The sequence below is a fragment of the Coffea eugenioides genome, unplaced genomic scaffold, assembly GCF_003713205.1.
Source record: "Coffea eugenioides isolate CCC68of unplaced genomic scaffold, Ceug_1.0 ScVebR1_776;HRSCAF=1510, whole genome shotgun sequence".
NCBI lineage: Eukaryota > Viridiplantae > Streptophyta > Magnoliopsida > Gentianales > Rubiaceae > Coffea > Coffea eugenioides.
The window spans coordinates 1200-16901 of record NW_020864644.1 but is presented as its reverse complement, the minus strand read 5'-3'; the positions used below and the strand labels follow the sequence as shown (position 1 = coordinate 16901).

General features: G+C 44.2%; 1 protein-coding gene across 1 annotated transcript; it reads right to left on the bottom strand.

Annotated features, from left to right (window-relative positions):
- Positions 1-6396: 6396 nt before the first annotated feature.
- Positions 6397-13388, bottom strand: LOC113758900. Its single transcript, XM_027301576.1, has 6 exons — positions 13381-13388; positions 12651-12874; positions 12016-12216; positions 11420-11619; positions 6877-7221; positions 6397-6525 (listed from the first exon to the last, which is right to left on the bottom strand). Exons 1-6 carry the CDS (start codon positions 13386-13388, stop codon positions 6397-6399), a joined length of 1107 nt encoding a protein of 368 aa, XP_027157377.1.
- Positions 13389-15702: the final 2314 nt, after the last annotated feature.

The following is a 15702-nucleotide window of genomic DNA, read 5'->3' as shown; positions in this document are numbered from 1 at the left end:
TCGTTTCGCGAGCTCTGTCCAACCAGGGAATCGTTCGAGTTAGGTTGCCTCCTTTTCCGGTCATGAAAGGCTTTAACCTGTCCCCTGACAGTCTCAATCAGCTGTGCTTTTTCTAGTGCCTGACTAAACGTGTCCAGCTGTGCGGCCACCAGTGCTTCCTGGATTTCCACATTTAAGCCTTGGGTAAAGCGGCGAATTCGCTTTTGCTCCGTCAGCACCAGCTCTGGGGCAAAGCGAGAGAGTTTTGTAAACTGAGTTTCATACTCCGCCACACTAGATGCCCCTTGACGCAGGCGGATAAAATCATCTTCTCGTTTCTCTTGCACAATGGGCGACAAGTATTTCTCATTAAATTCTCGAGTAAAATTGACCCATGTCCAGGGGGTCTGTTCTCGCTCCCACTTGGCTTTGATCACGTTCCACCAGTCTCGCGCGGCCCCTTCGAACTGAAAGACAGCAAAGGATATCTGCCGCTCCTCCGAATACCTAAGCACGGCAAATATGTCTAACATACGATCCATCCAGCCCTCGGCTAGGTCAGGATTAGGTTCACCTATAAACTTAGGAGGTGCAAATTTCTGGAACCGTTCTAAAGCACGGTCCTCTCCCTCATGATTACCCGGATTATGTCTCGGATTATGTCCAGGATTCCCAGTACTGCTCCCCTGGCCCTGTTGATTTGTCATTCGCTCTAGTAGATCGGCCATCCGCTGGATGGCTGTAGCGACTTGATCCGGCCCATTTCCATTATTTCCTTCAGAGCCTCGTCCTTGCTCTCCAGCTCTACTTTGACCACCGGAGTCCATTTCGGGGTACAAGTCTATAGATCGGAACGTTACATATACTTATTATCCAAACTATAAGCAAAAGTACGGACGTAAAGCGTATGCACAAAAGACACACAAAAGATAAGTTCAAAATACTACTCAAATATATACATATATTTACAAAGTCACACCAAAAGATTTACAGATTACCGATCTCCAATCGGTACAAAACCCAATGTACACATGAGCACCGGCTCCAAAAATCTAGTCAGTCAACCAAATAACGAAAGAAAGTGGTCATGCCAGTTTTAACAAAAGTAATCCACTAGTTAAACAAAAGTACAAAAGTGACCCTAAACGCCTCCCCTAGGGCCCAGGTTCCCAACGGAACCTAACGTGTCCACCTCGTCCATCCCCTCTGGACCGGTGGCTCGATGCGGTGCCTCCGCGGCCATATCTAGAATGACCTCGCAGTCCATCGAAATACTCCGCACCTTCTCCTTCAGCTGCCTCTTCAAAGCGAAGAGGTGCTGATGGGTGTCCTGAAGCTGACGGCGTAAAGCGTCCACCCTCTGCATCTCATCTTGGAGACCCCGCTCCAAGTCCCTAATACGCATCGCCTGCCCATGGCCGACCTCTCTGGCCTCCTCTAGCTGACTACTCAGGCTGCGTCGCTCATCGTCCACTGCCAGGACGACCTCGTCAGGATAACTATACGTATACCAACACCTACAAGGTCGGTGTGACACCTGACCAAAAGGGGAGTATAAAGTGTAAGGCTCTCCAGGTCTCTGCCGATAACGGATCGCCCGCTTACGCAGCGCTCGATCCTCTGGGCCCCTCGCACTCAAAGGTCTCGATCCCATGCCACTGGGTCCCGCACCCCTCGAACTGCCCGGATACATACCTACCAAATATTAATTCGTCAGTTCACCGGCATTTCAGCTTAAAGTATATCATTCAGCTTAAAAGAATCAAATATGCCTAGTGCCTATCGCGTATGTCCCACTTGCCCAAGTCCTCTAACCTAGGCGCTCTGATACCACCTGTGACGCCCCCGCTTCTCCCAAGGGCGAACCCTAGGGTATCGGCGGGACGCCTGCCTAGCTCGCGCCAGGACTCAAAACACAAAGCTAACAAAATTATATTAAACCAAAAGAGAACTATTTATAATATAGACAACCGCCAAAAATTCTATTTACATCTTCAAAAGTATCGAGTCAAACCAGTTTAATACATTATAATAACAACCATCATAAGGTAGACCCTAAGGAGGGTTCTTATACAAATCACCAAAACAAAAACAAACATCCTAGCTGTCCGACTATTACAAACAAACCTAACTATACTAGTGTATGTGTCAAAAGTCCCCGCGTCGGCCCCTGCTAAGGAAAACAAAAGAAAATGGGTAAGCTATATGCTTAGCAAGTAAACAGGGGCAAAAGCGTAAATCTCACATATTAACAATTGCACAGTAAGAGTAAAGCAAAAGCAGAAAAGTAACATCACATAATAAGGATACAGGTGGCTCCAAAGCCAGATCGTTTGCCATGTGTGACCTCCTGCCGACACTCCGTCGACCACAAATAATGGTCCGTAGAACTTCACTTGTACTCCCACCGTACACCTTATCACCCTCTCTGGCCAGACACCTCACAAACTTGCTCGAGCGTACGAAATTGAGCTTGGTTCACAAGCTCGGGTCACAAACTTGGTCCACATAATCGGTGAACCGGATTCACAAACTTGGTGACCTCAAACCAGGTTGGACTAACTTCGACCAAGCCCTAACCGGCTCGAATAGTCCATCTTGGTCATGAGATCGGGCTCCAAACTCACAAACTTCACAAAATTTACTCAAAAGTCACCCCGAGCCACAAGCTCAAGGGGTTTAGTTCCAAAATGATTCATATACATATGCCATGTACAAATGTGTGCGTAAATTAGGGTTTAGGTCGAGTGCGATAAAGTACACCCTCGCCTAGGTACCCTTTTCATACATATCGAAACACATAAGCAACTAACACATAAGAGCGGCCTGAATACTTACACAACGAACAAAAGAGCAAAAGTACGAAATTCGTGCCGCGAGGAGTAGCTAGTAGGCCCCACCGGCTCCACCTAGCTCACCAACGTCTGAAATTGAAGATTGTGTCACAATATATCACAAACGGCTACTAACATATTTAAAACAAGTAAAACGGCAAAATCGGCACATGCAAGTGCGGAAACGGCAAAACGGGCGCACGCGCCCGCGCGGAACGGTAAACGGAAATGGCCAAATCTGCCTTCTCAAACCGTTTCGATCAAAAGTTAGGCTAGGAATGTCAGATCAAGGTACATGAGGTAGCGTTGCGAAGCTAAGAGGAAAGGCTACAATTTTCATAAAGACACCTAAATCCGGATCTGAACAGAAATAGGTTGAAAGTATGGAAAATCGTTCCAGAAATTCGCACTCTAGAGTAACGAATAGGGTATGTTTGCTGGACCATAACACCCAGCTCACAAATCTAAATTAGGAAATTCCAAAGGAATTAGAAAGCTGAGACATAAGGATAAAACTTTGATGTTTTGGCCAAGACCTGAATCCATTCAGAACAGAACGAAAATTGAGTGCCAAAGTACCCGTCAGAACTGTCCAGATCAAAGGCAGTTCTGACGATCAATCTTGTTTTGGTCATAACGGAAGCTACGGAACTCGGATTTCGACGTACTTTATACCGTTTCGAAGCTAAAACCAAGATCTACATTTCTTATGCAGGAGTTGACACCCAGATCATACGGGATCAAAACGGAAAAATGCACGGTCAGAAGCTGAAATTCAAAACGTACACAATTTCAGGGTACAAAACAGGTGCGAGTGTTTTGGTTATAACTCGAGCTACACAGATCCGTTTGACCGGAAATTTTGTAGATATATTCAGGACTTAAGAGGCTACAATGTTGAAGAAGGCTACTCAGTCCAGTTTCGAGGGTAACTAGGTCAAAAATGCAAAATACTACACCAGAATCACAAAAACAGATTCACAGAGAACAAGTATTCTAGAGCGGAGCGAGAAACATCATAAATCACGCTATCCAAGTCCGAATCTCGCAGAAATCACGAGCGCTGAAAAGCTATAGAATATATGGGATATACATTCATTTAATCAGAAGTGCCTCAACAAGCCAATTCGGAAGCATTCCTAAGCCAAAACAATGCAATTACTGGCGAAATTCTTACAATTCGGGTAAACAGAAACAGCAATAGTAATTTCGACTTTTCTATTCTACACTACTCCGATTGACCTGAAATTTTTGTAGAACACCTCTAAAATGTCATTCACCTAAAAACTTTCATGTTTCTAAAGACCAAGGCGCAATTCTGCCTCTAACTAGGAGCTAAAAATTCGACAGAATGTGTTCCTTCACAAAACCTATTTTTCGTGGAATTTCTTCCAAAACAGAAATTGATATGCCAATTGACCACTTTTCCACTCATAGAGTCCTTGAAACATCGATTTGGCAATCATCATATATACGGACACAAAACCATGTTCATTATATTAAAACAGAAAAATCCCCAAAAATAATAAAACTTCATCACTTCAACCACAAATCAAGAAATAATCCATAAACTTGCATCTCATACTACCACTAAGCATGATTTAAGCATCAATTAAGGGAGGAGGGTGGTTCTTCACAACTTACCTTAAAAACAAGAGAGAGAGAGCAAGAGGTCCTCCTAGCTTTCCAAATCACTCCACCAAACAACTTACTAACACTAATTGAAGAGGTTTTATGGAGTAAGTTCAAGTTTCAATGGTTGGTTTTGATGATTTGGAGCAAAATGGAAGCAAAACTTGAAGATTTTCTTCCTTTCTTTTTGAGAGAGAGAGCCGGCCAACAAGGGAGAAGAAATGAAGAATTTTTGGTTGTTTTTTTATTTAATTAGTCAATTGGTTAGACCATGAATAGTGGTCTTAAGGTATGAAGCAATCACTTGGTGACACTTGTCACCTTTTATTAAATACCTACCTAACTTGTCTCTCTCATATCAATCCAAATTGCAACCTCTACTTATCTCTTAACACCCGGTAAATTAATTCCAGTATCCAAAACTTAACCTAATTGGCCGAATTTTACCGAACTTTCCGCGCTAGTGGGTCCCACGTCTGATATATGTTCTTAATTTCTCAAAAACTAACCGATACTAGAAAAATCATCTAAAACCTATATTTACTCAATAAAAATTATCTGGGAAATTTTCTAATAAAGGAAATGTAGAAAAGGCGGGCGATAAATAAAACTCCACTTAAGCTTTCTAATAAATTGTAACACTAGAGGTTTGCTAATCTAGAGTTTGCTAACCATTTCAAACTAATACATAAACTAGGGTTTTCAATCTTAACCGAGATTAGGGTTTCCTCCTTAGCCCTAACCCTAACTTCACCACACCGAAATAATGAATAACCCTAATATCAACTTACGAACTGATTGGGGCCTCACAATCTCCCCCACTTAGGAAAATTTCGTCCTCGAAATTAATTCTTTGGTCAAAGCATACCTTCGAAACCCGTCGAAGGGTCAGTCACCTCATATTGACCCATTGCATACACTCTTGCTGGCCCTTTGGCTCGATTTTCCCCTGCATTCATCGGCTTAGTTCTGGTCCCTTCAGTCGATGGCTTGAGTCCTTCCTTCTGCATCTTAGGGCACCGGGCAATCAGATGTTCGGTACTACCACATTTGAAGCATTTCCGTACCGAACTATTTTTCCAGCAATTTTCATCAGTATGATTGCCCCCACAGAAACCACAGGTTGGCTTAGTGGCCGTACTCGACCCTCCACGCTGGGCACTCCTCTGGGGCTCTTGCACTATCTGACCTCGCCCAAAATTATTCAGAGTTTTTACAGGTCGTGGACCGTCTGCGTCTTTACTCGCCTTCGCGGGTGGCTCGTTTCGCGAGCTCTGTCCAACCGGGGGATCGTTCGAGCTGGGTTGCCTCCTTTTCCGGTCATGAAAGGCTTTAACCTGTCCCCTGGCAGTCTCAATCCGCTGTGCTTTTTCTAGCGCTTGGCTAAATGTGTCCAACTGAGCAGCTGCTAGAGCCTCCTGGATTTCCACATTCAGGCCTTGGACGAAGCGACGAATTCGTTTTCGCTCCGTTAGCACCAACTCCGAAGCAAAACGGGAGAGTTTTGTAAACTGAGTTTCATACTCCGCCACTCTAGATGCCCCTTGACGCAGGCGGATAAAATCATCTTCTCGTTTCTCTTGCACAATGGGCGGCGAGTATTTCTCATTAAATTCTCGAGTAAAATTGACCCATGTCCAGGGGGTCTGTTCTCGCTCCCACTTGGCTTTGATCACGTTCCACCAGGCTCGCGCGGCCCCTTCGAACGGAAAGACGGCAAAGGATATCTGCCGCTCCTCCGAATACCTAAGCGCGGCAAATATGTCTAACATACGATCCATCCAGCCCTCGGCTAGGTCAGGAGTAGGTCCACCTATAAACTTAGGAGGTGCAAATTTCTGGAACCGTTCTAAAGCACGGTCCTCTCCCTCATGATTGCCCGGATTATGTCCCGGATTATGTCCAGGATTCCCAGTACTGCTCCCCTGGCCCTGTTGATTTGTCATTCGCTCTAGTAGATCGGCCATCCGCTGGATGGCTGTAGCGACTTGATCCGGTCCATTTCCATTATTTCCTTCAGAGCCTCGTCCTTGCTCTCCAGCTCTACTTTGACCACCGGAGTCCATTTCGGGGCACAAGTCTATGGATCGGAACGTTACATATACTTATTATTCAAACTATGAGCAAAAGTACGGACGTAAAGCGTATGCACAAAAGACACACAAAAGATAAGTTCAAAATGCCACTCAAATATATACATATATTTACAAAGTCACGCCAAAAGATTTACAGATTACCGACCTCCAATCGGTACAAAACCCAATGTACACAAGAGCACCGGCTCCAAAAATCTAGTCAGTCAACCAAATAACGAAAGAAAGTGGTCATGCCAGTTTTAACAAAAGTAATCCACTAGCTAAACAAAAGTACAAAAGCGACCCTAAACGCCTCTCCTAGGGCCCAGGTTCCCAACGGAACCTAACGTGTCCACCTCGTCCATCCCCTCTGGACCGGTGGCTCGAGACGGTGCCTCCGCGGCCATATCTAGGATGACCTCGCAGTCCATCGAAATACTCCGAACCCTCTCCTTCAGCTGCCTCTTCACAGCGAAAAGGTGCTGATGAGTGTCCTGAAGCTGACGGCGTAAAGCGTCCGCCCTCTGCATCTCATCTCGGAGACCCCGCTCCAAGTCCCTAATACGCATCGCCTGCCCATGGCCAACCTCTCTGGCCTCCTCTAGCTGACTAATCAGGCTGCGTCGCTCATCGTCCACTGCCAGGACGACCTCGTCAGGATAACTGTACGTATACCAACACCTACAAGGTCGGTGTGACACCTGACCAAAAGGGGAGTACAAAGTGTAAGGCTCTCCAGGTCTCTGCCGATAACGGATCGCCCGCTTACGCAGTGCTCGATCCTCTGGGCCCCTCGCACTCGGAGGTCTCGGTCCCATGCCACTAGGTCCCGCACTACTCGAACTGCCCGGATACATACCTACAAAACATTAATTCGTCAGTTCACCGGCATTTCAGCTTAAAATATATCATTCAGCTTAAAAGAATCAAATATGCCTAGTGCCTATCGCGTATGTCCCACTTGCCCAAGTCCTCTAACCTAGGCGCTCTGATACCACTTGTGACGCCCCCACTTCTCCCAAGGGCGAACCCTAGGGTATCGGCGGGACGCCTGCCTAGCTCGCGCCAGGACTCAAAACACAAAGCTAACAAAATTATATCAAACCAAAAGAGAACTATTTATAATATAGACAACCGCCAAGAATTCTATTTACATCTTCAAAAGTATCGAGTCAAACCACTTTAATACATTATAATAACAACCATCAGAAGGTAGACCTTAAGGAGGGTTCTTATACAAATCACCAAAACAAAAACAAACATCCTAGCTGTCCGACTATTACAAACAAACCTAACTATACTAGTGTATGTGTCAAAAGTCCCCGCGTCGGCCCCTGCTAAGGAAAACAAAAGAAAAGGGGTAAGCTATATGCTTAGCAAGTAAACAGGGGCAAAAGCGTAAATCTCACATATTAACAATTGCACAGTAAGAGTAAAACAATAGCAGAAAAGTAACATCACATAATAAGGATACAGGTGGCTCCAAAGCCAGATCGTTTGCCATGTGTGACCTCCTGCCGACACTCCGTCGACCACAAATAATGGTTCGTAGAACTTCACTTGTACTCCACTCGGTACACCTTATCACCTCTCTGAAGCCAGACCTGCACTCACAATTGCTCCGAGCGCGAACGAAATTTGAGCTTGGTTCACAGCTTCGGGTCACAAACTTGCGTCACACTAATGGTCTGAACCGGATTCACAAACTTGGTGAACCTTCAACCAGTTGGACTAAACTTCGACCAATGCCCTAACCGTCTCGAATAGTACCATCAAGGTCATGAGATCGGGCCCAATACTCAACAAATTTCACAAAAATTTACTGTCAAAAGTCACCCCGAGCCACAACCTCTAAGGGGGTTTAGTTCCAAAATGATTCATATAATATGCATATACAAAGGTGTGCGTAATTAGGGTTTAGGTTCGAGTGCGATAAAAGTACACCCTCGCGCTAGGGTACCCTTTTCATATCAGTATCGAAACACATAAGAACTAACACATAAAGACGCCTGAATACTTACACAATCGAACAAAAGAGCAAAAGTACGAAATTCGTGCGCGAGGAGTAGCTAGTAGGCCCCACCGGCTCCACCTAGCTCACTCGCAACGTCTGAAATTGAAGATTGTGTCACAATATATCACAAACGGCTACTAACATACTTAAAACAAGCAAAACGGAAAAATCGGCACATGCAAGTGCGGAAACGGCAAAACGGGCTCACGCGCCCGCGCGGAACGGCAAACGGAAATTGCCAAATCTGCCTTCTCAAACCGTTTTGATCAAACGTTAGGCTAGGAATGTCAGATCAATGTACATGAGGTACCGTTGCGAAGCTAAGAGGAAGGGCTACAATTTTCATGAAGACACCTAAATCCAGATCTGAACAGAAATAGGTCGAAAGTATGTAAAATCGTTCCAGAAATTCGCACTCTAGAGTAACGAACAGGGTATGTTTGCTGGACCATAACTCCCAGATCACAAATCTAAATCAGGAAATTCCAAAGGCATTAGAAAGCTGAGACATAAGGATAAAACTTTGATGTTTTGGCCAAGACCTGAATCCATTCAGAACAGAACGAAAGTTGAGTGCCAAAGTACCCGTCAGGAACACGGTCCAGATTAAAGGCGAGTTCTGACTATCAATCTTGTTTGATCATAACGGTAAACACGGAACTCGGATTTCGACGTACTTTATACGTTAATCGAAGCTAAAAACCAAGATTCACATTTCTTATGAAGGAGTTGACACCCCAGATCGTACGGGATCAAAACGGAAAAATGCACGGTCAGAAGCTGAAATTCAAAACGTACACAATTTCAGGGTACAAAACAGGTGCGAGTGTTTTGGTCATAACTCGAGCTACACAGATCCGTTTGACCGGAAATTTTGCAGATATATTCAGGACTTAAGAGGCTAGAATGTTGAAGAAGGCTACTCAGTCCAGTTTCGAGTGTAACTAGGTCCAAAATGCAAGATACTACACCAGAATCACAAAAACAGATTCACAGAACGCATTCTAGCGAAAACATCATAAATCAGGCTATCCAAATCCAAATCTAGAAATTCCAAAACCAGCTGAAAGCTAAGAAACAGGGATACATTTCATCAGAAGGCCTCAACAACCAATTCGGAAGCATTCCTAACCAAAACAATCAATTACAGGCGAAATTCTTACATTCAGGTAAAACCAGAAAAGCAATAGTAATTTCGACTTTTCTCATTCTACACTACTCCGATTGACCTGAAATTTTGTAAGAACCTCTAAAATGTCATTCCCTACAACTTTAATGTTTTAAGACAAGGCCAATTCGGCCTCTAACTAGGAGCTAAAAATTCGGGCAGAATGCTCCCACAAAAACCCTAATTTTCTGAAATTTCTTCCAAACCAGAAATTGGTTGCAATTAATCACTTTTTCCACCTCCTAGAGTCATTATATACCATTTCCAATCATCATAGATAGCCACACAATCATGCTTATATTAAAACAGAAAAATCCCCAAAAATAATAAAACTTCATCACTTCAACCACAAATCAAGAAATAATCCATAAACTTGCATCTCATACTACCACTAAGCATGATTTAAGCATCAATTAAGGGAGGAGGGTGGTTCTTCACAACTTACCTTAAAAACAAGAGAGAGAGAGCAAGAGGTCCTCCTAGCTTTCCAAATCACTCCACCAAACAACTTACTAACACTAATTGAAGAGGTTTTATGGAGTAAGTTCAAGTTTCAATGGTTGGTTTTGATGATTTGGAGCAAAATGGAAGCAAAACTTGAAGAGTTTCTTCCTTTCTTTTTGAGAGAGAGGGCCGGCCAACAAGGGAGAAGAAATGAAGAATTTTTGGTTGTTTTTTGATTTAATTAGTCAATTGGTAAGACCATGAATAGTGGTCTTAAGGTATGAAGCAATCACATGGTGACACTTGTCACCTTTTATTAAATACCTACCTAACTTGTCTCTCTCATATCAATCCAAATTGCAACCTCTACTTATCTCTTAACACCCGGTAAATTAATTCCAGTATCCAAAACTTAACCTAATTGGCCGAATTTTACCGAACTTTCCGCGCTAGTGGGTCCCACGTCCGATATATGTTCTTAATTTCTCAAAAACTAACCGATACTAGAAAAATCATCTAAAAACTATATTTACTCAATAAAAATTATCTTGGGAATTTTCTAATAAAGAAAAGGTAGAAAAAGGCGGGCGATAAATAAAACTCCACTTAAGCTTTCTAATAAATTGTAACACTAGAGGTTTGCTAATCCAGAGTTTGCTAACCATTCAAACTAATACATAAACTAGGGTTTTCAATCTTAACCGAGATTAGGGTTTCCTCCTTAGCCCTAAAACCCTACTTAACCACACCGAAATAATGAATAACCCTAATATTAACTTACGAACTGATTGGGGCCTCACAATCTCCCCCACTTAGGAAAATTTCGTCCTCGAAATTAATTCTTTGATCAAAGCATACCTTCGAAATCCGCCGAAGGGTCAGTCACCTCATATTGACCCATTGCATACACTCTTGCTGGCCCTTTGGGTCGATTTTCCCCTGCATTCATCGGCTTAGTTGTGGTCCCTTCAGTCGGTGGCTTGAGTCCTTCCTTCTGCATCTTAGGGCACCGGGCAATCAGATGTTCGGTACTACCACATTTGAAGCATTTCCGTACCGAACTATTTTTCCAGCAATTTTCATCAGTGTGATTGCCCCCACAGAAACCACAGGTTGGCTTAGTGGCCATACTTGACCCTCCACGCTGGGCACTCCTCTGGGGCTCTTGCACTATCTGACCTCGCCCAAAATTATTCAGAGTTCTTACAGGTCGTGGACCGTCTGCACCTTTACTCGCCTTCGCGGGTGGCTCGTTTCGCTAGCTCTGTCCAACCGGGGGATCGTTCGAGCTGGGTTGCCTCATTTTCCGGTCATGAAAGGCTTTAACTTGTCCCCTGGCAGTCTCAATCCGCTGTACTTTTTCTAGTGCCTGACTAAACGTGTCCAGCTGTGCGGCCGCCAGTGCTTCCTGGATTTCCACATTTAAGCCTTGGGTAAAGCGGCGAATTCGCTTTTGTTCCGTCAGCACCAGCTCTGGGGCAAAGCGAGAGAGTTTTGTAAACTGAGTTTCATACTCCACCACACTAGATGCCCCTTGACGCAGGCGGATAAAATCATCTTCTCGTTTCTCTTGCACAATGGGCGGCAAGTATTTCTCATTAAATTCTCGAGTAAAATTGACCCATGTCCAGGGGGTCTGTTCTCGCTCCCACTTGGCTTTGATCACGTTCCACCAGGCTCGCGCGGCCCCTTCGAACTGAAAGACGGCAAAGGATATCTGCCGCTCCTCCGAATACCTAAGCGCGGCAAATATGTCTAACATACGATCCATCCAGCCCTCGTCTAGGTCAGGATTAGGTCCACCTATAAACTTAGGAGGTGCAAATTTCTAGAACCGTTCTAAAGCACGGTCCTCTCCCTCATGATTACCCGGATTATGTCCCAAATTATGTCCAGGATTCCTAGTACTGCTCCCCTGGCCCTGTTGATTTGTCATTCGCTCTAGTAGATCGGCCATCCGCTGGATGGCTGTAGCGACTTGATCCGGCCCATTTCCATTATTTCCTTCAGAGCCTCGTCCTTGCTCTCCAGCTCTACTTGGACCACCGGAGTCCATTTCGGGGCACAAGTCTATAGATCGGAACGTTACATATACTTATTATTCAAACTATGAGCAAAAGTACGGACGTAAAGCGTATGCACAAAAGACACACAAAAGATAAGTTCAAAATGCTACTCAAATATATACAAATATTTACAAAGTCACACCAAAAGATTTACAGATTACCGACCTCCAATCGGTACAAAACCCAATGTACACATGAGCACCGGCTCCAAAAATCTAGTCAGTCAACCAAATAACGAAAGAAAGTGGTCATGCCAGTTTTAACAAAAGTAATCCACTAGCTAAACAAATGTACAAAAGCGACCCTAAACGCCTCCCCTAGGGCCCAGGTTCCCAACGGAACCTAACGTGTCCACCTCGTCCATCCCCTCTGGACCGGTGGCTCGAGGCGGTGCCTCCGCGGCCATATCTAGAATGACCTCGCAGTCCATCGAAATACTCTGCACCCTCTCCTTCAGCTGCCTCTTCAAAGCGAAGAGGTGCTGCTGGGTGTCCTGAAGCTGACGGCGTAAAGCGTCCACCCTCTGCATCTCATCTCGGAGACCCCGCTCCAAGTCTCTAATACGCATCGCCTGCCCATGGCCAACCTCTCTGGCCTCCTCTAACTGACTACTCAGGCTGCGTCGCTCATCGTCCACTGCCAGGACGACCTCGTCAGGATAACTGTACGTATACCAACACCTACAAGGTCAGTGCGACACCTGACCAAAAGGGGAGTACAAAGTGTAAGGCTCTCCAGGTCTCTGCCGATAACGGATCGCCCGATTACGCAGCGCTCGATCCTCTGGGCCTCTCGCACTCGGAGGTCTCGGTCCCATGCCACTAGGTCCCGCACTACTCGAACTGCCCGGATACATACCTACAAAACATTAATTCGTCAGTTCACCGGCATTTCAGATAAAGTATATCATTCAGCTTAAAAGAATCAAATATGCCTAGTACCTATCGCGTATGTCCCACTTGCCCAAGCCTCTAACCTAGGCGCTCTGATACCACCTGTGACAACCCCACTTCTCCCAAGGGCGAACCCAAGGGTATCGGCGGGCCGCCTGCCTAGCTCGCGCCAGGACTCAAAACCTAAAGTAATAAAACTGGATAAATCGAAAGAGCACTATATACAATATATATACAATCCCCAAAAGTGTTCTAATTACATTCTTCAAAAGTACCTGCTCATACTATTACATTCTTATAATTATAACCAAAACCAAATAGTAGACCCTAAGGAGGGTCCTTATACAAACCACCAAAACTAAAACAAACATCCTAATTGTCCAACTATTACATGCAAATTTAACTATACTAGTGTATGTGCCAAAAGTCCCCGCGTCGGCCTCTGCTAAGGAAAACGAAAGGAAAGGGGTAAGCTATATGCTAAGTAAGTAAACAGCGGCAAAAGCGTAAATTTCACGTAACAACAGTTACACAGTAAGAGTAAAGCAAAAGCAGAAAAATAACATTACATAATAAGGATACGGGTGGCTCCAAAGCCAGATCGTTTGCCATGTGTGACCTCCTGCCGACACTCCGTCGACCACAAATAATGGTCCGTAGAACTTCACTTGTACTCCCACCGTACACCTTATCACCCTCTCTGGCCAGACACCTCACAAACTTGCTCGAGCGAACGAAATTGAGCTTGGTTCACAAGCTCGGGTCACAAACTTGGTCCACATAACCGGTGAACCGGATTCACAAACTTGGTGACCTCAAACCAGGTTGGACTAACTTCGACCAAGCCCTAACCGGCTCGAATAGTCCATCTAGGTCATGAGATCGGGCCCCAAACTCACAAACTTCACAAAATTTACTCAAAAGTCACCCCGAGCCACAATCTCAAGGGGTTTAGTTCCAAAATGATTCATATACATATGCCATGTACAAATGTGTGCGTAAATTAGGGTTTAGGTCGAGTGCGATAAAGTACACCCTCGCCTAGGTACCCTTTTCATACATATCGAAACACATAAGCAACTAACACATAAGAGCGGCCTGAATACTTACTCAACGAACAAAAGAGCAAAAGTTTGAAATTTGTGCCGCGAGGAGTAGCTAGTAGGCCCCACCGGCTTCACCTAGCTCACCAACGTCTGAAAGAGAAGATTGCATCATATAATATCATAAACGGCTACTAATATGCCTAAAACAAGCAAAAAGGCATAATCGGCACATACGAGTGCGGAAACGGCATACGGAAACGGGAATGGCGGCCTAGCCATTTTGCCGTCAAAGCTGTTTTGAGTCTAAACGAAGTTACGAGTGTCGGATCAAGGTACATGAGGTACCATTGCGAAGATAAGAGGAAGGGTTACAGTTTTCATGAAGACACCTCAATCCGGATCTAAACGGAAATAGGTCGAAAGTACAGAAAACCGTTCCATGAATTCGCACTCTAGAGTAACGAACAGGGTATGTTTGCTGGACCATAACTCCCAGCTCAAAAATCCAAATAATGAAATTTCAAAGGAATTAGAAAGATGAGACATAAAGCTAAAACTTTGATGTTTTGGCCAAGACCTGAATCCACTCATACCAGAACGAAAATTGAGTGACAAAGTACCCGTCAGAACTGTCCAGATTCAAGGCAGTTCTGATGATCAATCTTGTTTTGATCATAACGGAAGCTACGGAACTCGGATTTCGACGTACTTTATACCGTTTCGAAGCTAAAACCAAGATATACATTTCTTATGAAGGAGTTGACACCCAGATCGTACGGGATCAAAACAAAAAAATGCACGGTCAGAAGCTGAAATTCAAAACGTACACAATTTCAGGGTACAAAACAGGTGCGAGTGTTTTGGTCATAACTCCAGCTACACAGATCCGTTTGATCGGAAATTTTGCAGATCTATTCAGGACTTAAGAGGCTAAAATGTTGAAGAAGGCTACTCAGTCCAGTTTCGAGTGTAACTAGGTCCAAAATGCAAGATACTACACCAGAATCACAAAAACAGATTCACAGAACGCATTCTAGCGGAAACATCATAAATCAGGCTATCCAAGTCCAAATCCAGAAATTCCAAAACCAGCTGAAATATAAGAAACAGGGATACATTTCATCAGAAGGCCTCAACAACCAATTCGGAAGCATTCCTAACCAAAACAATCAATTACAGGCGAAATTCTTACATTCGGGTAAAACCAGAACAGCAATAGTAATTTCGACTTTTCTCATTCTACACTACTCCAATTGACCTGAAATTTTGTAAGAACCTCTAAAATGTCATTCCGTACAACTTTAATGTTTTAAGACAAGGCCAATTCGGCCTCTAACTAGGAGCTAAAAATTCGGGCAGAATGCTCCCACAAAAACCCTAATTTTCTGAAATTTCTTGCAAACCAGAAATTGGTTGCAATTAATCACTTTTTCCACCTCCTAGAGTCATTATATACCATTTCCAATCATCATAGATAGCCACACAATCATTCTTATATTAAAAAAGAAAAATCCCCAAAAATAATAAAACTTCATCACTTCAACCACAAAT

Bases quoted from the DNA above. Each gene is read 5' to 3' on its own strand.
- LOC113758900 (XM_027301576.1), bottom strand. The intron at 12,217-12,650 runs GTATTTCGATGG...TCCGATCTATAG, and splicing joins GCTGAAGGAGAGGGTGCAGA to ACTTGTGCCCCGAAATGGAC. The intron at 11,620-12,015 runs GTAATCATGAGG...GCTTTGCCCCAG, and splicing joins TAATTTGGGACATAATCCGG to AGCTGGTGCTGACGGAACAA.